This window comes from Canis lupus, chromosome X (genome assembly GCF_011100685.1).
Source record: "Canis lupus familiaris isolate Mischka breed German Shepherd chromosome X, alternate assembly UU_Cfam_GSD_1.0, whole genome shotgun sequence".
NCBI classification, from domain to species: Eukaryota; Metazoa; Chordata; class Mammalia; order Carnivora; family Canidae; genus Canis; species Canis lupus.
In genome coordinates this window covers 120,207,168-120,229,671 of record NC_049260.1, presented here as the reverse complement: position 1 = coordinate 120,229,671, position 22,504 = coordinate 120,207,168, and the positions used below count along the sequence as shown (strand labels likewise).

Genomic DNA, 22,504 nt, shown 5'->3' with positions numbered 1-22,504 from the left:
GAATTTGCTTACAGTCCTCTGATATTACAGACGTTGCTGAAGGAAACGGAATTAAGCAGGCGTGGTCCGCCCCGCCCCCCCTTGGCGGGGGGGGCTCTATCCTTGTATTCCTTTCCTACCGGTGCTAGAACACATTGTTAACAAATTGATCGACCTTAACGATGTACGTACATCTATTCCCATGAAGTTCTGTAGGTGAGAAGCCTGACACGGGTCTCACTGGACAAAATCGACCTGTCAGTGTGGTTGTGTCCCTTCCGCAGGCTCTGGGGGACACTCCATGTCCTCACCTTTTCCAGCCTCCAGAGGCCACCACATTCCTTGGCTCCCGGCCCCCTTCCTCCACCTCCAAAGCCAGTGATGGTGAGAAGGGCCCTCTTCCAATTTTAAGGACGCCTGTGATCACATTGGACACCCATCCCCCCCGGTATTCCAGCATGATCTCCCCATCCCAAGGCCAGCTCATTAGCCCCCTTCGTTCTAGCTGCAACCTGAACTTCCCTTCTCTAGGGCACCTCACGTAGTATCTGGTTCTAGAGATTAGGACGTGGACATCTTTGGGGAGCCACGATCCTATCCCCACACCCCTCCACAAACATTGTCTTATCTGTACCCACAGTATTCCCCTGCTGCTGAGAAACAGAAGTTCCTTCTGTTATTCCAGGCAGACCCCTCTCTGCCTGTATCCTGGGGCTCATGCCCGCTCTGGGGCCTTGTTCTTTCATGAATCTCTAGCTCTGCACCAACTCCATCCTCCCCATGGGTGATACACTGGTTTCTTCCTTCATAAAGCACATTCTTGGGGCACTTGGGGGGCTCAGTGGGTTGAGTACCTGCCTTGGGCTCAGGTCATGATCCCGGGGTCCTGGGATCGAGTTCCGTATCAGGCTCCCTGCTCGGCAGGGAGTCTGCTTCTCCCTCTCCCTCTGCCTGCCACTCCCCCTGCTTGTGCGCCCGCGCTCTCTCTCTCAAATAAATTAAATCCTTTTTTAAAAAATTTGTACTTATTTATTTATGATAGTCACAGAGAGAGAGAGAGAGGCAGAGACACAGGCAGAGGGAGAAGCAGGCTCCATGCACCGGGAGCCCGACGTGGGATTCGATCCCGGGTCTCCAGGATCGCGCCCTGGGCCAAAGGCAGGCGCCAAACCGCTGCGCCACCCAGGGATCCCTCAAATAAATTAAATCCTTAAAAAAAGAAAAGCAGTCCTGGTCCAGTCTCCCAATAGCTATGATCCAATCTCTTTTCTTTCTTTAGAGTCAACTCTCCAGAAAGAACAGCATGGCCTTGTCCATCCTTCCTTCCCTGATTCATGCATTCAGATTAATATTTATTGTGTGCCTACTACGTGCCAGGGGCCCTGTTGAGTGATTCTATCCCCATATCTCTGTTTCCGTCCGACGTCTTTTGTGACCTTCAGGCCTTTATCCCTGTCCGTGTGCTGGGTGCCTCAGCGCTGCCCCGATGTGCTCCTCTACTTATCTGGATTCCCAGCCCACTCTCCATGTCTGGTCAACTACCAGGTCCTCAAACCAGCCTGTCCCCAGTCTTGCCACCCTGCCACCCACCACTGGCTGCCACAGTGGTTCATGTTTTATCATGTCCCTTCCCTGCCCCAGGGGACTCCCTCAGTGGCTCCTATGGCATAGAGAAGAAAGTACCAGTTCTTTTTTGAAAGATTTTATTTATTTGAGAGAGAGAAAGAGAGAGAGAGAGCACACAACGGGAGGGGCAGAGGGAGAGGGGGGAAGCAGACTCCCCATTGAGCAGGGAGCCCGACCTGGGACTCAATCCCAGGACCTCAGGATCATGACCTGAGCCGAAGGCAGACGCTTTACGGACTGAGCCACCCAGGCACCCCAGAAAATACCAGTTCATTAACCAGCCCCCATGGACACATCAGTCATCTTCTCCCAGCCCCATGCCCTTCATGATCTAGGAACACCAGCTTTCTCTGGGTCCTGTACACACTGCATCACGTTTAAAGTGCCGGATGCTTCTGTTGGCACCATTCCCTTCCATGGTGACGATTTCTTGGCTTCTTTTTGTTGTTTTACCACGTATCCACGCCCGAACAAGGGTTTTGTTTAGTCTCGAACTTATGTGAATGGAACAATATCATGTATGTTCTTTGGAATTTGGCTTCTTTCAATCAACACGCTTAGGAGTCATCCATTGTGTGTAGCTGTAGTCCGATCACCCGCCCTGGGTGTGTAGAATTCCATTGTGCAAATGTGCCGCAATTCATCCGTTCTGCTGTATGTGGCTATTTGAAGTGTTTCTAGTTTTTTTTTTTTTTTTTGGTGGGGGGGGTGCGTTAGAGACGATGCTGTTATGAGTATTCTTTTACGTGTCTTTTGGCGCATAGAGGTTCTCATTTCTCAAGAGCATCTACCTACCCAAGAGGGGAAATGCGATGTCACAGGGTAGGCACCAACCTTCCCGGGCGAGGCCAACAGGTCCTTAAGGCGGTGTTGGAGAACTCCTGTCGGCTCACAACCTTTTCGATGCTTGCGATTGCCAGACTTTTCAACAGTTTTGCCAATCTGTGGGTGCAGGAAAGTGTCGCACTGTGGTTTGAGTGCTCATTTCCCTGGAGACATGTGACGGAGCCCTGACAGCATTCCCGAGAAGCTCCTCCCTGGCCTCCCATCCTGGCCTCAAAGCCTTCCATCTGCCTTTGCCAGAGCAAGCGGCACAGTGCGTGGGATTTGGCAGTTAAGTGAGCTGTCTTCCCTCTAGGCCACTTGAAGGAGGCCATCGTTTTACTCATTTCTGTTTCCGAATAAAACCCAGATGGCCCAGGTCTGGGTCATAGTAGACAGGGTTTGTTCAAGTGACCTGACTTTAGAAAAGCTACTTCTGGCTCTCAGCCTTCATCTCATCTATAAAATGACAATAAATAAATAAATAAATAAATAATAAAAAAATAAAACAAAACCCAAACAAAAATATCAATTTTAAAAGGTTGTGGGGATGCTGGATAGTATAGTGTTTGGTACATACGCCCTAGTAAATGGCTCCCTTGCCTCCATGTAGGGACCAAGGGAATTGAAAGCACACGGTCTGGCTCTGGGTAGATGCAAGGATAGAAAGGAAGGGGCGGGGGATGGGGTGGGGACCCAGAGGTAACTGTAAGTCTAGATTTTGTCTGAGAGGTCACAAAACGGGACTGAGCTGGCCTTTACTTAACGTAAAGCTGGTAATGGGAGAGCCCAGCAGTGTCCTGGCCTCTCACCCTGCACCCATCCACCATCCGAAGTTTAAAGGGGCTGGGCTGCAGTAGGTGTTATAATGCCCGCCCCCCCAAGATGTCCACATCCTAATCTCTGGAACCTGGGAATCCAGTACCTTCCACAGCAACGGGGCACTAAGGTCCCAGAGGGACGAAGGCTGTCAGCTGGCCCTGAGATAGGGGTGGGCCTAGGTTGTCCAGGTGGGCTCCGCATAACTGCCAGGGGCCTTTCAGTGTCACTGAGGGAGGCAAAAAGTCAGAGCCCAGATATTTGAAGAGGCTCTGCTGCTGGCTTTGGAGACAGGGGAAGGGGTCACGGTCAGGGGAGGCAGGCAGCCTCTAGGAGCTGGAAAAGGAAAAGGACTCTCCCCTGGGGCTTCCAGAAGGAACGCAGCCCTGCCGACACCTTGACTGCAGGCCAGCGAGACCCATTTCAGACTTCTGACCTCTAGAACTGTAAGAACACAAATGCCTTGTGGGAGAACCAATCACCACTGAGTTTGTGGTGATTTCGTGCAGTAGAAACAGGAAACTAGTGGGTGAGGCGAGTGTTGTGTTGTGCCATAGATCTTGTATCTGCACGAGTAATTAAAGTGCATTTTCTGGGAAGGGTCGTGTGAGTAGTCAGGGACCTTCCCTTCGAGAAGGTGAGGCCCATACCCTAGCTGAACAGATGGCACACTGAGGCCTCCAGATCCATCACACCTGGGAGCTGGGAGGGTCTCACACCTTCCAGCCAAGAAGCAGTCCCGGAGCTGAGACTGGAGCCCATGTCTCCATGCATCCCCACTAACACAAATTTGTGTGATCAAGCCCCTGAAACGAGGTGAACAACTTTTTTTTTTTTTTTTTTTTTTTGGTAATTTATGAGGAAGGCACTGGGAAACGCGATCAATCTCTGGAGCACAGGAGTCTTACCAGCTGGAAATGAGTAAGTCATGTTGTCCAAAGCCACTGGAAAACGAACTGTGAGGACCTGTCATGTGTAGCTCCCTGACGTGGTTAAGTACGTTACACCACCTTCTCGAAGGACTAATCCATATCTGAATCCAAGCCTCATAAGGAAACGAGGATGCTTCTTTGCTTTGCCGATCTTTCATCTTCCAAATACATTCAATACAGACGACTTTGCTAATAATTCCTTAATTAAGTGATAAAGCCGCCAAGAGATGTGGGAGGATTAGAATCAAGTATTGGTATTCCAGCATCGTGCTGTTAAAAAAAAAAGTGATTCTGTGAACCTCAAATGACTCGATTGCAAGCTATTTCAACCATGACATTTTTCTGTGAACGTGCTAATCCTCCTTGTCTGTGGGATGCACATGGCATACATTTATTTGCTTTGGGGGTCCCCTGTGCTTCTGCTGTGATGGCCACGTCCTCCAGACAGATGTAGATACTGTGTGAAAAATTCTTGTATTTAAGACCGTTCCCTATAGATAGTCTTCCTTTTGCCCTAATGCCCCAAATGCCACAAGAGCTGCCCGAAGCACTGACACTACCAATCTGCGTTCTGTAGAGGGGGCTGCAGGTGATGAGCTACTCAGCTTATTTTCAGAGTTTTGAGGTATTATTGTCTGCCCCCAAAGCAGAAGGATAAGCTTCGGTGCATTATCAAAAGTACATCAGAAAGTGCTAGGACCATATTTAGGAAAAACTACTGTATCATCAAATATATCTGTGATTCCAAATTATTTGAAGGGCTGTCCCAGGAAGAGAGATTGTTGTATGTCATCCCTGAAGGCAGAGCTAAGGCTAGTCACTGGGAACTTGAGCGAGGTAGAGTTCTGCGTAACACCTGTGCGCATCTGTTTGGATGCCGTCCGTGGGACTTCAGGCATGGCAGTGTCGCCCTGGAGTCCCGATGCTCTCCTGCATTGGAAAACAGGGATAACAGAATGCCACGTAGCCCATGAGGCTCTAGTGAGCACTCAATGTGGTGACGTCTGGGGGAGAACCTTTGCAGAGTAAGTCAAATACTCAGAGTTCTAAAAAAAAAAAAAAAAAAAAAAAAAAAAAAAAAAAAAAAACAACACTTAATTTTTTAAGTCCTCTTCAGACTTTTAAAAAATGATTAATTTCAGTTTACTGCTAGAACTATTTAGCATTCTTTTTTAGATTTTATTTATTTATTCATGAGACACACAGAGAGAGGCCAGAAACACAGGCAGAGGGAGAAGGAGGCTCCTTGCTGGGAGCCCGATGTGGGACTCGATCCTGAGACCCCGGGATCAAGACCTGAGCCGAAGGCAGATGCTCAACCACTGAGCCACCCGGGGGTCCCCTATTTAGCATTCTTAGAATGCACATCATTTCTAATTGGCTGGACGATCTGAAGACAATTTTTAATTCTTATCGTAAGAGACACCGAGGATGACTTACTTCCGCCAACGTCTTACCCTCCCTTAACATCAGTCACTGTGTTCCACATCCAGAGTCTGAAGTCTTGTGTCTATGCACACCTGGCTCTTTTGTGGAAGCTCTCTGGACTTTAATAAAGACAGCTGAATGAGGGTGGGGGGCTGGGGTGACTGGGTGACGGGCACTGAGGAGGGCACTTGATGGGATGAGCACTGGGTGTCATACTATATGTTGGCAAATGGAATTTAAATAAAACATTAAAAAAATTAAGACAGTTGAGGCCTAAAAAAAAGCACCGCTAATACATTGAAATGCACCAAATTGTTGCAGTTTTGGGAGAGTCCTGCAAGGCCACTAGTAAGACCAAGAACATGTGAAGAGGAGCCAGGAAAAGACACACAGACACACGCAGTTACAGGCCTGAAAACAGAGTGCTATTTTAGTTAATACATTTATTACAGCAGGTCTTTAGTCATTATTGTCATGAAAACCTTTTCATGATATTTCACAAAATCCTTTAAGCTATTAGTATTAGCTTTTTTCTTTTTATGGAGTGACACTTTGTTAATTTATGAAATATTTACAGCGTTTACAAAAAGCAAGAGAATGTCTAATAAAATTTCTTATACATACAAAATTTATACATGATACTACTGTATTTGAGATGTCTTATTTGGTAGACCAATTAAGCTATGACAGAAAATAATTTACAAAGATATATTTAATCTCTCTTAATTCATTGAAAACAAAACCATATTAGCTATAAATAGTCCTTTACAATTCACTGTAAAACATTAATTGTTTTAACTGTAGCCTTAACTTTTACAAATATACTTAATTAGTTCAGATATCAAATAGAACTGCATTTGAAATTTCATTCATTATTATTACTACTATAGTCTACAACAACAACAACAAAAAACCCCAAAAAACCTGAAAAAGCAAACTGCCGGGTACACTTCAAGTAAAAATTTGTAGAACCAGTTTAATGCACGCTTGGGGGGAGGGGCATCCAACACCGTGTCAACTGAGATACAATACTTTCAAGAATATGCTCAACAAATGTACATCTGTGGCTTTTGTTTCAAAGAATGATGCTCTAGCAACAGCCCATGCGTCCAAGATGGTCAACCCTACACTTTGGCAGATAAGCTGGTCAGACTAGAGAGACGTTTGCGAAAACATTCACTTTAAGCAGCATAATGCCCCCGACATCCTCAAACAGTGCTAGAAGGGGTTTCCCACAACCTGGAAATGGGTCAGAATTTGAGGCAAGCTCGTGGGACAACTCAGAAAAACAGAACTGGCAAAAAGTTAAATAAAAAAAAATCAAATCATATCTGACTGGGCCACATCGGTGTAATATAAAAATATGCTCCTCTTGAAAATTAGGGGGAAACACGTCGTCTTCCAAAATTTCAAAATAATGAAAAACTCATCTACACGGCCATTTCTCTTTAAGTCACCACTTAACGATGGTATATATAGTTTGGCAATTATTTAAACACCTTGCTTTTGGATGATGCCTCAGAAGATGAGCCCGATTTGGTTTTGGCAATCACATCTTTCACATTTGGGTTCGTTTCCGATAATCCAAAGCAACGACTATAAGCAGCCTAAAGAAGATCCAGTTCACAAACACATTTTTCCCCCTTGAGTTACCAACGGTGTCGTTCCGATGAAGCCCACAAAATACATATTGTACACACAGCTATTTCGAAAGAGCTCAATTAAATTTCAATTGTATCTTTCAGAACCGGTTCTGGAAAGCTGTCAGGATTTTCCAAAACCCCACCTTGGCTCCTTTCTTCCGATTGCCCTGTAGACACTAGTTTTCTTGTAATATGTTTTCTAGAAGGCACATATTCAAGAGTTTAAGATTACGTTAGTTCAAGTTCTACACGGAGGCAAAGGTTTTAATCTACTCTGTACAGAGGCCCCAAGTGAGGGTGGGCTCTCTCCTTTCTTCGGGGTCCTCGCTGGCCCCGGGGACCCCGGCTCAGAAGTGTGTGCGCACGTGCGGCATCATCTGCGAGGGCCCGGCCGGTGAGGTCGAGGGGTCGGGCAGCTTGGCCGAGCTGGCGAGCTGCAGCTCCTCGAGCCGCTGTATGTATTCGTCACGCAAGGCCAACAGCTCCACGTACCGCTGCTCCACTGGGTTGGGCTGCTGGAAAGAAGTGCACATGGCATTAGGGCTTGTCTCCACGGCCACCGGCCCACCAAACCCTGCTGCTGACCCTGACCGCACACATGTCCAAGATGCACTAAGGCCCCCGGGGGTGAAACCACGTCTGGCGCTTCGCCACCAAGAAATACGCCCTTGTACACACTGCCTGGCACAGGCCTCACCATCATTTTTTAAAAAACATTTTATGTATTTACTCATGAGAGACGCAGAGAGAGAGAGACAGACACACAGGCAGAGCGAGAAGCAGCCTCCCCCCGAGGAGCCTGATGTAGGACTTGATCCTGGATCCTGGGGTCACACCCTGAGCCGAAGGCAGGTGGTCAACTGCTGAGCCACCCAGGTGTCCCCTCTCACCATCATTTTTTTTAAGGCTTGCCAACCCAGACGCACCTTCGGTCTCCTGCATCCCTATCTCCCTCACCCTCATCCCCAGGCCCCCTGCCCTCTTGGGTCCCCAGGGGCAACCGCTCTTCTCAAGGTGGCTTGTGGCCCTCTTTCCCGGGCACACTTCTGCTCCTTTTCCCATCCGTGGGTATCTAGACATGAGATGCAGTCTCATGTTTCGTTCTTGTGCAAGTTGGCGTCATTGGTGCTCCTCTGCATCTATCAACTAGCTTTCTGGCTCATGCTTCTGAGTGCGAGTCCCGTGGAGTGCCACTGAACGAGTACGGCACAGGTGAGGTCCCCACACCCGCGGTGACAGGTGAGCGGTGATGCCCGCTGCTCCCCGTGCCACGTTGCCTGGTCCTTGGACACAGGTCCTCCTCGCGCACATCTGCGAATGTTCCTGGACAGCACTTTCCAGGGGGTGGGGGTGGGGTCTCTTCGGCTTTATCACATGCTGCCCAACTGTCCTCTGAGGCGGCGGGTACGACCTCATACTCCCACTAGTGACACCTGTGCCTCTGCATCCTCAGCAGCGCTTGGGAGCACAAGGGCAATTTTTTCCTTTTTCTGCCCAATCCAGTGGGTCTCTGGTGCGTCTCAGGGGTCTCGGTTGGCCCTGTCCTGCTCTAGCACCTGTGCACGTGCGATTGCTCACAGGAGCTTGGAGCTGAGAGCGCAGCTCCAGAGCCCGTCAGCCTCGCTGCGAATTGCGGGCCTGCCTCTCACCTGCCCTACGACGTAAGCCGGGTGCCTCGGTTTCCCTACCAGTCCAATGGGGAGAAAATGGCCCAGACCTCCCGGGGTTGCTGTGAGAGTAAGGTTGGCCAATACTGCCCACGTCCTTCGTGGATGACTAGGGGTCTCGGGCCATACAGAGCTTAGATGTCACGCTGGAGCGGAGAGCGATTCTCTGCAACAGGTGAACTTTTTATTTTATTTTTTATTTTTTTAAAAGATTTTATTTATTCGAGAGAGAGAGAGAGAGAGAGAGAGAGAGAGAGGGGCAGAGACACAGGCAGAGGGAGAAGCAGGCCCCATGCAGGGAGCCTGACATGGGACTCGATCCCGGGTCTCCAGGATCAGGCCCTGGGCTGAAGGCAGCACTAAACCGCTGAGCCACCCGGGCTGCCCAGGTGAACTTTTTAAACCTTTGCACTGATGTATAAGTTACAGGCTGGCATGTATACAAATATGAAGACGTGGGACGCCTGGGGTGGCTCAGTGGTTGAGCGTCTGCCTTTGGCTCAGGGCGTGACCCCGGGGTCCTGGGATCGAGTCCCGCACAGGGCTCCCTGCAGGGAGCCTGCTTCTCCCTCTCCCTGTGTCTCTGCCTCTCTCTGTGTCTCTCATGAATAAATAAACAAAATCTGAAAATGTTCGGCTCCGTGAGCCTTTACACAGATGTGCACAACTGTGATCACACGCCTCAGGCCAAGATACATGATAGGATGGCCTCCGGAAGACTCCATCACCGGTGTGTTTTGAGGTGAGCAAAGGCAAGCTCCTAGAAAGCTGGAGCAGTATATGAGGACATGAAGAAAAAGGTCAAGAGCCTAGAGAAGTGCACTCCATCAGGGCTAGTGGCTTCTGGAACCAGCCCGACTTCCACTGCGTTAGGCTGAAGCACCAACAATGGACGCTGTGACAACGGCGCGGTGACAAGCAGGCCGCACCCTGGCCCGGGTCCGTGACGTGGAGCAGAGGAGGCCACAGGAGCCCCGGGTTCCAGACTGCGGATGAGCTGCCCTGACAAGTGAACACAAGGTGGCCACAGAAATGTACTTTCTCACAGCTCCTGGGGCTGGAGCCTGAAATCGGGCTCCCTCTGGAAGTCCCAGGGGCGGCTCCTTCCTTGCCTCTTCCAGCTTCGGGTGGCTCCAGGTTCCCTGGCTCGGGGCTGCGTCCCTCCCACCTGTGCTTCCACACGGCCGTCACCCCGTACCTGTGGTTCAAATCTCCGTTTCTTCTTAGAAGGACACCTGTCACACAATGTAGGGCCCGCGCCAAACCCAGGAGGATGGCATCCTCAGGTCTTAGTAACACCTCTAAAGACCCTTTTCCCAAGTAAGGTCATGTTTCCAGGTTCGGAGTAGACACAGCATTTGGGGGAGACCATTCTACCTGCCACGGGCTGCCAACGAGTGGTGGACAGAGGCCAGGTAAAATGCCACAGACATGTGACTGTGCCCGTGCTTCTAGTGGTGGGGTTTCCTTTTCTTTTTCAGGTTTTATTTTGAAGTCATTTCTACGTCCAACGTAGGGCTCCGACTCACAACCCTGAGGCCAAGAGTTGCACACTCTACTGTCTGAGCCCGCCAGGTGCACACACTGGTGTTCCCATTAGGGCTCTGGTTACACAGGTCCACGGCGTGGGAGAGGTCTCCTCCTTCCTCCTAACCCCATTCTTCCAGTAAAGCCCTGTTTCTTTACTGTCACTGCAGAATGTGAGGTTTCTCAGAAAGGCACAGGTGGCATTAGAACAGGAACGTCACACCCAGGAGGTGCTGCGTGCCACCTGGTAATGTCTTTTGTCCATTTTTCTCTGTGTATTCAGCCGAGGACAGACACTGTTCTGGGCGCCTGGGATCCCTCAGTGAACGATGGAGGCCCAAGTCCCCATTCTTATGGCTTTTTTTCCTTCCAGCAGAGGGAGACACACAAATGAAGGCTACCACAAGTCTGAGTCACAGCGGGTGTTCAAGGGTGAGGAACACTATGGAAAAGCCAAGCGAGGTAAGAGGGGCAGGACTGGCGGGACGCTACGCCAGGCCTCGGAAGCCACTGCATGGACTTCGGCTTTGGTGCTGGGCGAGGTGAGCAGCTCCCAGGATGGTTCTGAGTGGAGGGGCGGCGGGATCTGGGACGTGCTTTACAAGGACTGCTCCGGCTACCATGTTGACACGGACCAGAAGGAAGCAAAGGCGGAACTGGGGAGTCCAGCTAGAAGTCTAGGCAGCACCACACGGCCTGCATCGGGCCAGCAGCTGGGGGGCAAGGGGGGTCCTGGTATGAGGGGTCTGGAGTCATACGGGTTTTGAAGGCCGAGTCCAGCAGGCTCTGCCGACTGGAGAAGCGGTGCAAGAAAGAAGGGAGTGGAGGCGGGCTCCCTGGTTTCTGGCCACAGTGACTAGGGTGGAGTTGCCAAGAACCAAAATGGGGAAGACGGCAGCAGGAACGGGTTCTGGGGGACCAGGAGCTCCATTTTCGACATGTCCACTTCGATCTGCTGTGCTGGGACCGTTCATGATCGCTGGTCGGTCCTCTCCCTTGTGCCTCACCTGCCAGGGCTCCCCACCTGCTTCTGGGCTCGACCCTCCCAAGGAGCAGGGCAAGTTCTTCCTCGACGTTCGCCTTCCTCGACAATTGCCGTGGCTATTTTTAATACTTCCCTTTCTGCAGACGTCTATTAGAATCAGTCTGTTACCGTGCTAGCAAGTACGTTTAGACAAGAAAAAGGAACCAGAGGTACAAAAACCACTTTTGCAGGTGACAAGGCTGTATAATTAGAAGAGTCATGAGTGTAGACGAAAGAGGACTCGAAATAAAGAGAATTCAGTCTAGCGATGGGCACAAACTATCCAGAAGGCAAGAGCCTACAGACAAACACAGACCTTTCGGGGGAGACCAGGAAAGCGTCCCAGAGACAAAAATCTCGGGAAATGAAGTTTAAAGTCAAGTGGCTGTAAGCACTTCAGCCCGGCCGCTCGCTCGGGACTGACGTGACGTGGAGCTCAGCACAGCATACCCGACCGGCCACGAGCTGGCTGTGGAACTATCTCGGCCCTCACACAGGTTTTCGAGTCTCACTCCTTTTGGCGTTCCCATCAGAGATGACCCGAGCGCCACCGGGTCAGCCTGTTCGCAGCTGACTGTCCCTGTTCTCATCCTCTGGCGATGGCTGTGCGAAGATGTGAGCTTGCCGGCGCGGGCCTGGTTAACAGCGATGGGGGCGCGCTCCCCAAGGCCCCACTGGGGCTCTTAACAGGCCTCACTGGCCACTCCTGCTTCCGATATGAGCAATCCCCGCGTGTTCATGCACGTACCAAGTTGGCGGACTGATAGCTCTTCAAATGCAAGCATTGCTCTTTCCATCAACTCTGCTGAGTTTCTGTGCTGGGGCAACGGTTGGTGGTTCTCGCTTTGAAAAAGCACAGTAACCCCGGCTTCTTCGAGGCTAGAGCTCATTAGAGGGACGGGCTCTATCTGTTTTTGTATCTTTTAGCACTGCTGGTGTACTGCGGTGCTGTGACTGCTACCGGCACCCGGTAATTGTATACCAGCTGGGCCGCACAACTGAACCACAATTTCACTTTTAAGTAGTTAAGTATATTCCTTTAGGTTTACATTTTATAATTCAAAAAGTCCTCCATGATCTGATTTAAATCTATTTCTGTATGAAATAATGTTCCACAGGAGCTCTGCAAGGAAATGTAATGCATTCAATTCACACTTCCATTGTGACATTTCTCCCCGAGCACTATCATCGCCGGCTTCTGTTCCTGGGCGCCCCCGTCAGCCTGGGAGCTCCTGGGGCCAGAGATGACCTCTTCCTAATCTCTGTGCCTTCCCCCGATGCCCCTCCCCCTCAAGAAACATAAAGAGATGTGTAGGACCCTCCACGTTCAGAAAATCTATATAGAAAGGGTAAGTGACTTTCTTTTTTGAGTAAATTTCACAGATCATAATACAGACCAATTACTGTCTCAAAATAGAAACCTCTATCAAAAAAATGTGTGTTCCTATCTGGCCCAGTTCCATTTTGCTAAGCTCTATGAAAATAAAGGGGTAGATACAGGGTAGTAAGTTATTCTAATGATGTTTCTTCCTACTTGACTTGTCACAAAATTTTTACCTTTATATGCTCAGAAATGAATTGCTCTAAATTCCTTGCGTTTTCAGAATTTCTCCAGGTACAAATGGACGAGGGGAGATTAGAGAATCTGTACAGAAATTGTTGATACTTTCTGATTACTAATTTTTTTTTTCAGAAAGGGCACGGCAAACACAGGAGAGGCTCAATTTCTAGGAGACAGTGCACATCTATATGATATTTTTTAATTAGAAAAGGAACATGTCCCCTGTAACAGCAGTTAGGGCCCTGGCAAAGTTCCCATTTCCTCTTGACTTGATATTCCAAGTGCTGGAACTACCGCTAAATAAATTCCCTCACTGTGCTTCTCAAATCCCAAACCAAACAAGTGAGTGTTCTCAAGCCCTGGAATCTGTCACTTGCCGAGAGATTACACATTTCCACCATTACTGAGTCGCAGAAGCCTTTCATGCGAGCAGCAGAGACCTTGAAACGAGAGTGCCAGCTTGAAGCGGGCATTCCCCAATGGGAAGAGGGGGGCAGAGCCTGGCGTGCGGCCAGCTGCCTGAGTGGGATAAACAATCTAAGAGACAGACTGCAGCGCCCGGGCCCTGCTGCTGCCCTGCGATTTCCAGCGGGATTAAAGCTGGTGCTTCCGCAAGACTGGCCTGTGAGAACAGGTAGTCGACCATCCAAACCACAGGAAAATGTGCAAACCTTCACAAAAGGGCAATCACAAATACTGAATGTTTAAACTGGAGGTACTTCTGAGCCCTTACAAATGGGCTGCATTTTTCTTCTGATTTTGGAGGGAGAATGTGGTGAGAATGGAAAGCCCGAGTGTGTCTTCAACAAAATGTGGAGTCTCTCGCTTCAAAATTCATCGTTTCTCTTTCTCATTGATAAATGGCCCACCGAATGCACTGTCCACGGACAGATCAAGCATCTTTATTTTAGAAGCCAGGACTCTCAGTGAAAGGCACTACACTGATGTTAGCTGATCTGGTACATATGCCTGACGCAGACAGAAGAAAACGTTTTGTTTCCTTGAAGGGTCATCTAAGTCTACTCACTGGAAGGGATTTTATTATGATGTATGACAACGTCCACTAATTGAAGGAAATCCCTGGCCATCAAAACTCAAAAAAATTTTTTTTCCAGAGCTTCAAGTCAGTTTACATTTTAGTAAAAAGATAAAAAGATGATTATATATATGTATGTATGTATGTATGTATATTATTTATAAGACTATAAGTTTAACACCAATCAAAATAAGTGGGTTTGTAATCAAAAACAATTTTTAATTAAAGTCGCATTTGAAATCTAGTGTAAGTTTCTTAGTCCATCTTCCCCCTCATAATATTATTAAAAAAAAAAAAAAACCACTACCAAGTAACATTGTCTAAATCCAGAAGTCACCAACAGACATCGCTGCCACTGAACATGGTCACTTCACTTACTTGTTGCTTGATCCTGGGGTTCCATCTAATGTAGTAATTCACCCAAAGTTCCAAGTGACGCATACTGGCAACTGGATATAAAACTCGATTGATTTCTTTAGTATAGAAGGGATTTTTGAATTTGTCCTTATTACTGTTTATCAGTGACCATAAAGATACTGTTCGTTCCGTCACTTTCTGGAGAGAAAGAGAGAGAGTAAAGCCTAAGTACAAACACACAAACCAATTTTCAGCCTGTGGCAATACAGTTGAGCCTCAACTTGAATCACACATTTACATTATCCCCATAATAGTTCAAAAAGCCTCATGGGCCAGTGAGTGTTTAGCAGCCACTTACTGGTATTTGCATAGATAATGGTCTAGCTTGAGAGCTACTATTTCTGCCAGAAGACAGAGGTACAGGATGCTGTACCATTAAGTGCAATTCACTGACCTAAGACAACTATTACTGGCTAGGTAAAACATTTATGAACAGATGGACAGAATGTTCTTTTAAATTCAGCAGAAAGAAAAATTATCATAAGACCCGGTCAGCCTTCTTCATTTTTCTGCTTGTTAGAACTGTCAAATCTTAACCTCTGCTTGCTTGACAGTAGCTATCTAGAGGTAAAGTCATTTTAACCAAGCAGCCAGATGTTCAATCTATATCATGCTACCGTCCAGACCTTTGAAAACACCTGGACAACTGATTTCACTGAATCTTTACTTTGTCCTTTGGTGTCCACCATCTCAAACACACGCTCACAATGTCTTTTTTTTTTTTTTTTATAGATTTTTACCCATTTCGAGCGTACACTGGGAAAAAAAACCCCAAGCTTGGGAAATAAAAGGCACAATTATTAAAATTACCAAAGGCAGAATTTGAGACTCTTCCAGTAATGACTTCAATAAGGAAGGACCAATAAGCTAAAACTGGAAGCTAAAAAGAACAGCTTGACACAAGCGACTGAAGAAATGTCTTTAACATGCATATTTCAGTAATGTGAACAAGAAAAATGGCAGCATAAATTTGCCTTCCTTGGAATTCACCTCAAACTTCATTAATTTCTACCTTTCTGATGCCACGAGCTATACTGTGTTGTGTTCATTTGCATGCTTGTTTTTATTTTTATACATGCCCATAGTGTAAAACATCAAATAGCCTGACCAGGTTTGTCATGAAAAAAAGAGCTCTCTCACCTCCCCACAAGCAACTGCGTTTGATTTTTTAAACTGATTTATTTTATTATCTGGTACTTAACCTCCACATCTCTAAATAATATGCTTTCCCTGATGCTTGGGGGCTCTTCAGCTATAGGCATCACTCGCTCTGTACTACCTCGGACTCCCGGCACGAAGCACAGCATTCATGAGTCAGATCTTTAGTGTTTTGATCCCTACGATGAAGCAAAAGCTACTCTCAGGCTACGCAGTCACTTTCTGTGATTTCTTCTCCTGCATGATTTTTGTCGTCTTTCCTGGATTTAACAACTATCTCTTCTGTTTGCTGACTTCTCTTGGTACTTATTATTTCAACTCCCAGTTCTTCCACCAACGTCTCAAAACTTTGACAAGACACTCAGCACCTCCGGAGCTCCCAGTTTCATCCTCGGAGGAGAGCAAGCCATGTGGGTTGCTCCTGAGCTGAACCCGGCTCACATCTAGGATTTCCTTTCTGTTGCACCCGGAGCATCCCTTGTTGCCTCTCTCAGAGCTGGGGCTCCTGCTTCCTGAGTTCCGCAGTCCTCTTTCTTGTTTGCACGTAGCCAACCCTCCAGCAGCTTCCAGAGAAAGGGCTTGGCATGGGACAGAACTCTTGATGCCATGCATGTATGAGAATATCTTTGGTCTCCCCAAATATCTGGTTGAGAGTTTGGTGGCTAGAGAATTCTAGGTTGAAACCATTTTCCTTTAAAATTCTGATGGCAACGTTCCATTGACTTCCAGCTTCCAATACTGCTATTGAAGGATTTTGTCTTCTTGATCTGTTTCTTTGCAAATGACTCCTTCCTTTTCTCTCTGGAAGCTTGAAGGGTCTTAAGGATCTTTTCTTTGTCCTCGGTGTTTTGAAGCTTCCCAAAGATGGGCCTTGGTATGGGCCTATTTTCGCCCACCATGCTCGGGCACTTGGCAGGCCTTTTGATGTGGAAACTTACGTATTTCAATTCTGGGAAACAGTCTCAGATTGTTTTGGTGATTTCCTGTTCTATGGTCTCCCTGTTTTCTCTTTCAAGAAGCCCTATTTTGGACTTCCAGGACTGGACTTCTAGGTTGCTGATCTTGTTTCCATCTTGTTACCTCTGTCTCTAATGCTGGACTTTCTGGGGGATTTCCACTTGTCTTTCAACACTTCTTCTGAGTTTTAACCTCTTTTGATATCACATTTTTCATTTCAAGTTGTTTTCTGATCTCTGCATGTTCTTTCGAAACAATATCCTGTTGTTATTTCTTGGTGCCAGCATTTTATCATCTTTCTAGGGATATTAAATGATAGCTGCCTGTCTATGTCGCTCCTCTCCCTACCTGGTAACCATTTCTTCCAAGCTGCTTTCCTCCCTCCTGGCTGGTTCTCTGCTATCATTTGAGAATAGAGCACTGAAGAGCTGACTGGAAGCTCTGGGATCATGACACTTGTCAATGTGAGCCTCACTGTGTGCAACCCTAGGTGTTGGTATCTTTAGGTCCTTCCTCCTGGGCTGGTCAGTTTCCCCAGGGGTGATTTTTTTCATTGAGGTGGAGTCCACGTACTATAAATTTACCATTTTAAAGTCTACAGTTCAGTGGCTTTTAATACATTCACAAAGTTGTCTAACTACCACTTCTATCAAGTTCTGAGAGGTCTTCATCACCCCAAATGGAAGCTTCGGACCCATTAAGCAGGCATTGCGCATTCTCCCCTCCCTCCTGCCCCTAGCACATACTCATCTGCTTTCTGCCCTGATGGACTTGTTATTCTGGACATTTCTTATAAATGGAATCATGCCATCTGTACCTTCTCATGTTCAGCTCCCCCATTAGCATGTTTTTGAGGTCTGTCCATGTTGTAGCATGGACCACACCTTCCTTCCTTTTCATGGCTAAAGAAGAGTCCAGCATACGCCTAGGCTGCATTCTGTTCATCCTGTCATCAGCCGACAGACCCGGGGCTATTGCTCCCCCTTTTAACTCTTTGAACACCTATGTATGAGTTTTTGTTTCAACTTCTGTTTTCATTTCCCTTCAGTATGTGCCTAGGAGTGGAATTGCTAGGTCACAGGACAACTCTTAGCTTTTTGAGGAACCACCAGATGGTTTTCCAAGGCAGCTGCACCACTTTACATCCCTGCCAGCAATGTGTGAGGGCTCCACCTTCTCCCCTCACCCTCGCCAACTGAGAAGGTTCTCCTGTGCTCCCACCCAGAACATAAGGACCTGCTGCCAGAATGCTGGGAGTCATTAGGGAGAGTGAGCTGGGGCCCTCACAGCCAGCTCCTGTCACCTGAACCCCACTCTCATGCTCTCTTGAGAAGAAACCTGTGTCAGAATCCTCAGGTCCAGAGCAAGAGGGGAGGGGAGCTGGGGAAGCTAACTGCTATTTCTGGCTCCCAAACTTTGGTTGCTACATTTTCTTTCTCATCTTCCCTGTTCTCACAGGTTTATGAATTTAAAACAATGCCCTTGGTGTTGAGTTTAATAAGTTCTTTATAGATCTTGGAAACTAGTCCTTTATCTGATATGTCATTTGTAAATATCTTCTCCCATTCTGTAGGTTGTCTTTTAGTTTTGTTGAGTGTATCCTTTGCTGTGCAAAAGCTTCTTATCTTGATGAAGTCCCAATAGTTCATTTTTGCTTTTGTTTCTTTTGCCTTCGTGGATGTATCTTGCAAGAAGTTACTATGGCCAAGTTCAAAAAGGGTGTTGTTGCCTGTGTTCTCCTCTAGGATTTTGATGGAATCTTGTCTCACATTTAGATCTTTCATCCATTTTGAGTTTATCTTTGTGTATGGTGCAAGAGAGTGGTCTAGTTTCATTCTTCTGCATGTGGATGTCCAAGAAACAAACAATCCAATCATGAAATGGGCAAAAGACATGAACATAAATCTCACAGAGGAAGATATAGACATGGCCAACATGCACATGAGAAAATGCTCTGCATCACTTGCCATCAGGGAAATACAAATCAAAACCACAAGGAGATACCACCTCACACCAGTGAGAATGGGGAAAATTAACAAGGCAGGAAACCACAAATGTTGGAGAGGATGCGGGAAAAGGGAACCCTCTTGCACTGTTGGTGGGAATGTGAACTGGTGCAGCCACTCTGGAAAACTGTGTGCAGGTTCCTCAAAGAGTTAAAAACAGACCTGCCCTATGACCCAGCAATTGCACTGCTGGGGATTTACCCCAAAGATGCAGATGCAATGAAATGCCGGGACACCTGCACCCTGACGTTCATAGCAGCAATGTCCACAATAGCCAAACTGTGGAAGGAGCCTCGGTGCCCATCAAAAGATGAATGGATAAAGAAGATGTGGTCTATGTATACAATGTAATATTACTCAGCCATTAGAAATGACAAATACCCACCATTTGCTTTGTCGTGGATGGAACTGGAGAGTATTATGCTGAGTGAAATAAGTCAATCGGAGAAGGGCAAACATTATATGTTCTCATTCATTTGGGGAATATAAATAATAGTGAAAGGTAATAGAAGGGAAGGGAGAAGAAATGGATGGGAAATATCAGAAAGGGAGACAGAACATAAAGACTCCTAACTCTGGGAAACGAACTAGGAGTGGTGGAAGGGGAGGAGGGCGGGGGTGGGGGTGAATGGGTGACGGGCACTGAGGGGGGCACTTGACGGGATGAGCACTGGGTGTTATTCTATATGTTGGCAAATTGAACACCAATAAAAAATAAATTTATTATTAAAAAAATTAAAACAATGCCCTTTCCTGACGTTTTTATGGTGTTTGGGGAGGAAGACCTTGCATACCTTTAAAGTCATTCCTACTCTCTGAAGGCAAAATCAATGTCTTACCCCTGCAGTAAATACCAGACACTCAACAAACCCTGGCTGGGGTGAAAACATCCAGGCTCAGTGTTGAAAAATGAGAAACTCTGCATATCCCACAAACAAAGCTATCAAAAGTCTTTTTATTTCATGGCAGACTAGACACATTTAACTAAAAAGATGAGCATTTCCACTCACCTGTTTTTCCCGAGCAGATTCACAGTTGTACAAGAAGGTACCAAACCGGCAACTATACAGATGATCCAAAATTGTAATCAAAAATCGTTCATTGAATTCAAAAGCTGTAGGGAACTAGACAAAAACAAATAAGGCAACAAAGCATGAAAACTTGGGATGGATCTTCTATAGGACTGAAAGGAGGTACCCAAGTAATGCAACATTGTCGCCTTCCAGGAAGGCCAGCAGAGGCTGCCATCGGCACACCTCCCACAGCTCATGTTTTGGTGCTTTGCACAGGACTGAGGAGTTTAAAAGAACATCAATTAAAGGGCCAAAGATGAAAAGCAAACTGATTTTCTGGGTACTCCTGAGCATACAGGGCGTACAAGGCATCTTCCCTATTTACCGTGTCCTATGTACACATGCCAGATGGAAGGACTGGAAAAGATGCCTTGGGACTGTCGATTCCATTAGGGAAGAGAATGCAGTTAGATACTGATTTTTTAAAACATTATGGGAAATCTCAGACATAAACAGTAATGAGAATAAAACAGTAAAGCCCATGTACCCATTACTTGGCTTCAACAATTATTTACATATGGCCAGATGCGTTTCATCTCTAGCTCTGCCCTGGATTACTGTGAGGCAAAGGCAAATCCTGGACATTTGATCAAAACACTTAAATGTGAAGTCAAGTGTATTTTTATTCCATATATATACTCTTACCTGTTTTGACATTTGCCATACACAATCAATAAACTGGAGAAAAATAGGAGACCGGTCAGCGTCGGCGTGGTTTTTATCACCATGACCTATTCTCTGAAATGAATGGGTGAAGACGATTTGTTTTCATTGATGGGTACAAAACCAAGAAAGCATATAACCCACACAATGTGACAATACAACTCAGCAATCTGCTTTCCAAATGCCAAGTTTCTCAGACAGTAAACAGTATATGTTTTTTCTGTGGCAATACAGAAATGTTAAAGTTTTGAAATAATGGAAATCAGGGGCGCCTGGGTGGCTCAGCAGTTGAGCGTCTGCCTTTGGCTCAGGACATGATCCTGGGGTCTTGGGATCAGGTCCTGCATTGGGCTCCTTGCGGGAAGCCTGATTCTCCCTCTGCCTGTGTCTCTGCCTCTCTCTCTGTGTGTCTCTCATGAATAAATGCATAAAATCTTTTTTAAAAAAAGGAAAGAAAAAATGGAAATAAAGTCTATAAACATCTGTAATGGACCCATGCTGAGGGGCAAAGCATCATCACATGTGTCACAACCATTTCTATCATCAGCTGCAGGTGGACAGGGCCAGCTCATCCTGCAGGTAGGTTAGCAGCTATAAGGTATCAACCTCAAGTTCGAAGCCTCAAAACCATGTTCAAAAGGGTGTGATTATTAAGAAGTGAAGTTATTTCTTCAAACAAGACAAAAACCTCACCATTTCTTCTTATTTAGAATGATTCTTTCCACTTGCAAATGTTATTCACACTACTTAGAAAATGTGGAGAAGAATCATCTGAGGGAGCTTGTTAAAAGGCTTTTTCAGGGGCGCCCAGGTGGCACAGTTGGTTAAGCGTCCGCCTCTTGATTTCGGCTCAGGTTGTGAGCTCAGGGTCCTGGGATAAAGCCCTAACTCCATGCTCAGCAGGGAGTCTGCTGGAGATGCTCCCTCTTTGCCCCTCCCCTTGCTCGAGCTCGCATGCATTCTTTCTCCCTCTCAAATATTTTTTTTTTTTTAAAAAAGGTGTTTTCAAATGGTATCTGGAGATAGACCTGGAAATAGGAATTTTAATAGGTTCTCTCAATTTTCAAAATGCTATCAGAGAATAATAATAATAATAATAATAATAATAATAATAATAATAATAGCCTCGACTAAAAGTCTAGCATCTCTGCAAAATGTATTTGGCTCTAATGGCTATAATAATAGCTGGGAAAGAATGGTCATCCTATCCTCCTCCTTTCAAACAATTTCAACATTTCTATGCAGGTTCCTGACATTACCCTCAAGTCAAACTGTAAATAGTGCAGATGTATAAACATGTATCCTATGACAACTTGACCCCAAGGAGTCGGACATCTTCAAACGTGTACTTTTCATTTGACTCCTCAGATTTCCTTTTCAAAAGCAAATACATGGTTTAACAACTAGCTTTTAAATCTCGAACGGCAGTGATGTGACATTTCAAAAATCAGGTTTATTGTTTACTTACAGATGCAAACTTATGTCCAAAACTTATCCATTCCTTTTGTACCAATATTTCAAAGCCCTCGATGCTCCGATAGAAGCTGTCGAGCATCAGCATGGCCAAGGACGTCAGCTGGGCAGTCCTGTCCCATCCATCGCTGCAGTGCACGAGCACTGAGCTCTTCCCTGAAGAAACTCTGTCTGCTACTTGAATGGCTCCCGTCAAAACAAGCTGCCAAAGAAGAACAGGCGAGTTGGTAGGTAGCTGTGAGGTACTGCTGAAATTTGAAATGATAGTTTTTGACCCTAGAAAAAGTCCCGTTTTCAAATACTGCTACTGTCTGGAATAGAAAGATTTCTGTGAAGGAAATACCAGGAGCTGCTGGACCTGTGACTAGGGTATTTAAAAAAATCAAACAAAAAACAGCCCAATGCACAAAAAACCACATTGCATTTCAAGTTTATTTTCGCGTATGTGATTACATTAGCATACTAAGGGCTGTCCTAGCCAAGTTGCACAGACTGTGGCTTAAATGACAGGAACGTATGATCTTGCTACGAGTCTAAGACCAAAGTGGGCAGGACCAGGCACCCTCTGAAGGCTCTAGGGAAGGACCTGTTCCAGGCCTTCTCATAACTTCTGGTAGTTTCTTGGCCCGTGGCAGCAAAATTCCAGTCTTCACATGGCCTTCTCCCTGGGCATGTGTCTCTGTGTCCAAATTT

General features: G+C 46.6%; 1 protein-coding gene across 5 annotated transcripts in view; it reads right to left on the bottom strand.

Annotated features, from left to right (window-relative positions):
• Window positions 1-6,029: 6,029 nt before the first annotated feature.
• MTM1 (myotubularin 1) overlaps window positions 6,030-22,504 on the bottom strand; it is a 96,534-nt gene continuing 80,059 nt past the window's right edge. For 4 of the 5 annotated variants that reach the window (XM_038588540.1, XM_038588542.1, XM_038588541.1 and 1 more), the window contains 5 exons: window positions 21,807-22,013; window positions 20,321-20,413; window positions 19,613-19,726; window positions 14,443-14,619; window positions 6,030-7,764 (listed from right to left, as the gene is read on the bottom strand). In XM_038588540.1, coding sequence (XP_038444468.1) covers window positions 7,597-7,764; window positions 14,443-14,619; window positions 19,613-19,726; window positions 20,321-20,413; window positions 21,807-22,013 — 759 coding nt within the window. In that variant the 3' untranslated portion in view covers window positions 6,030-7,596. The remainder of the gene's footprint in view (window positions 7,765-14,442; window positions 14,620-19,612; window positions 19,727-20,320; window positions 20,414-21,806; window positions 22,014-22,504) is intronic. The other variant, XM_038588543.1, reaches the window with a different exon arrangement.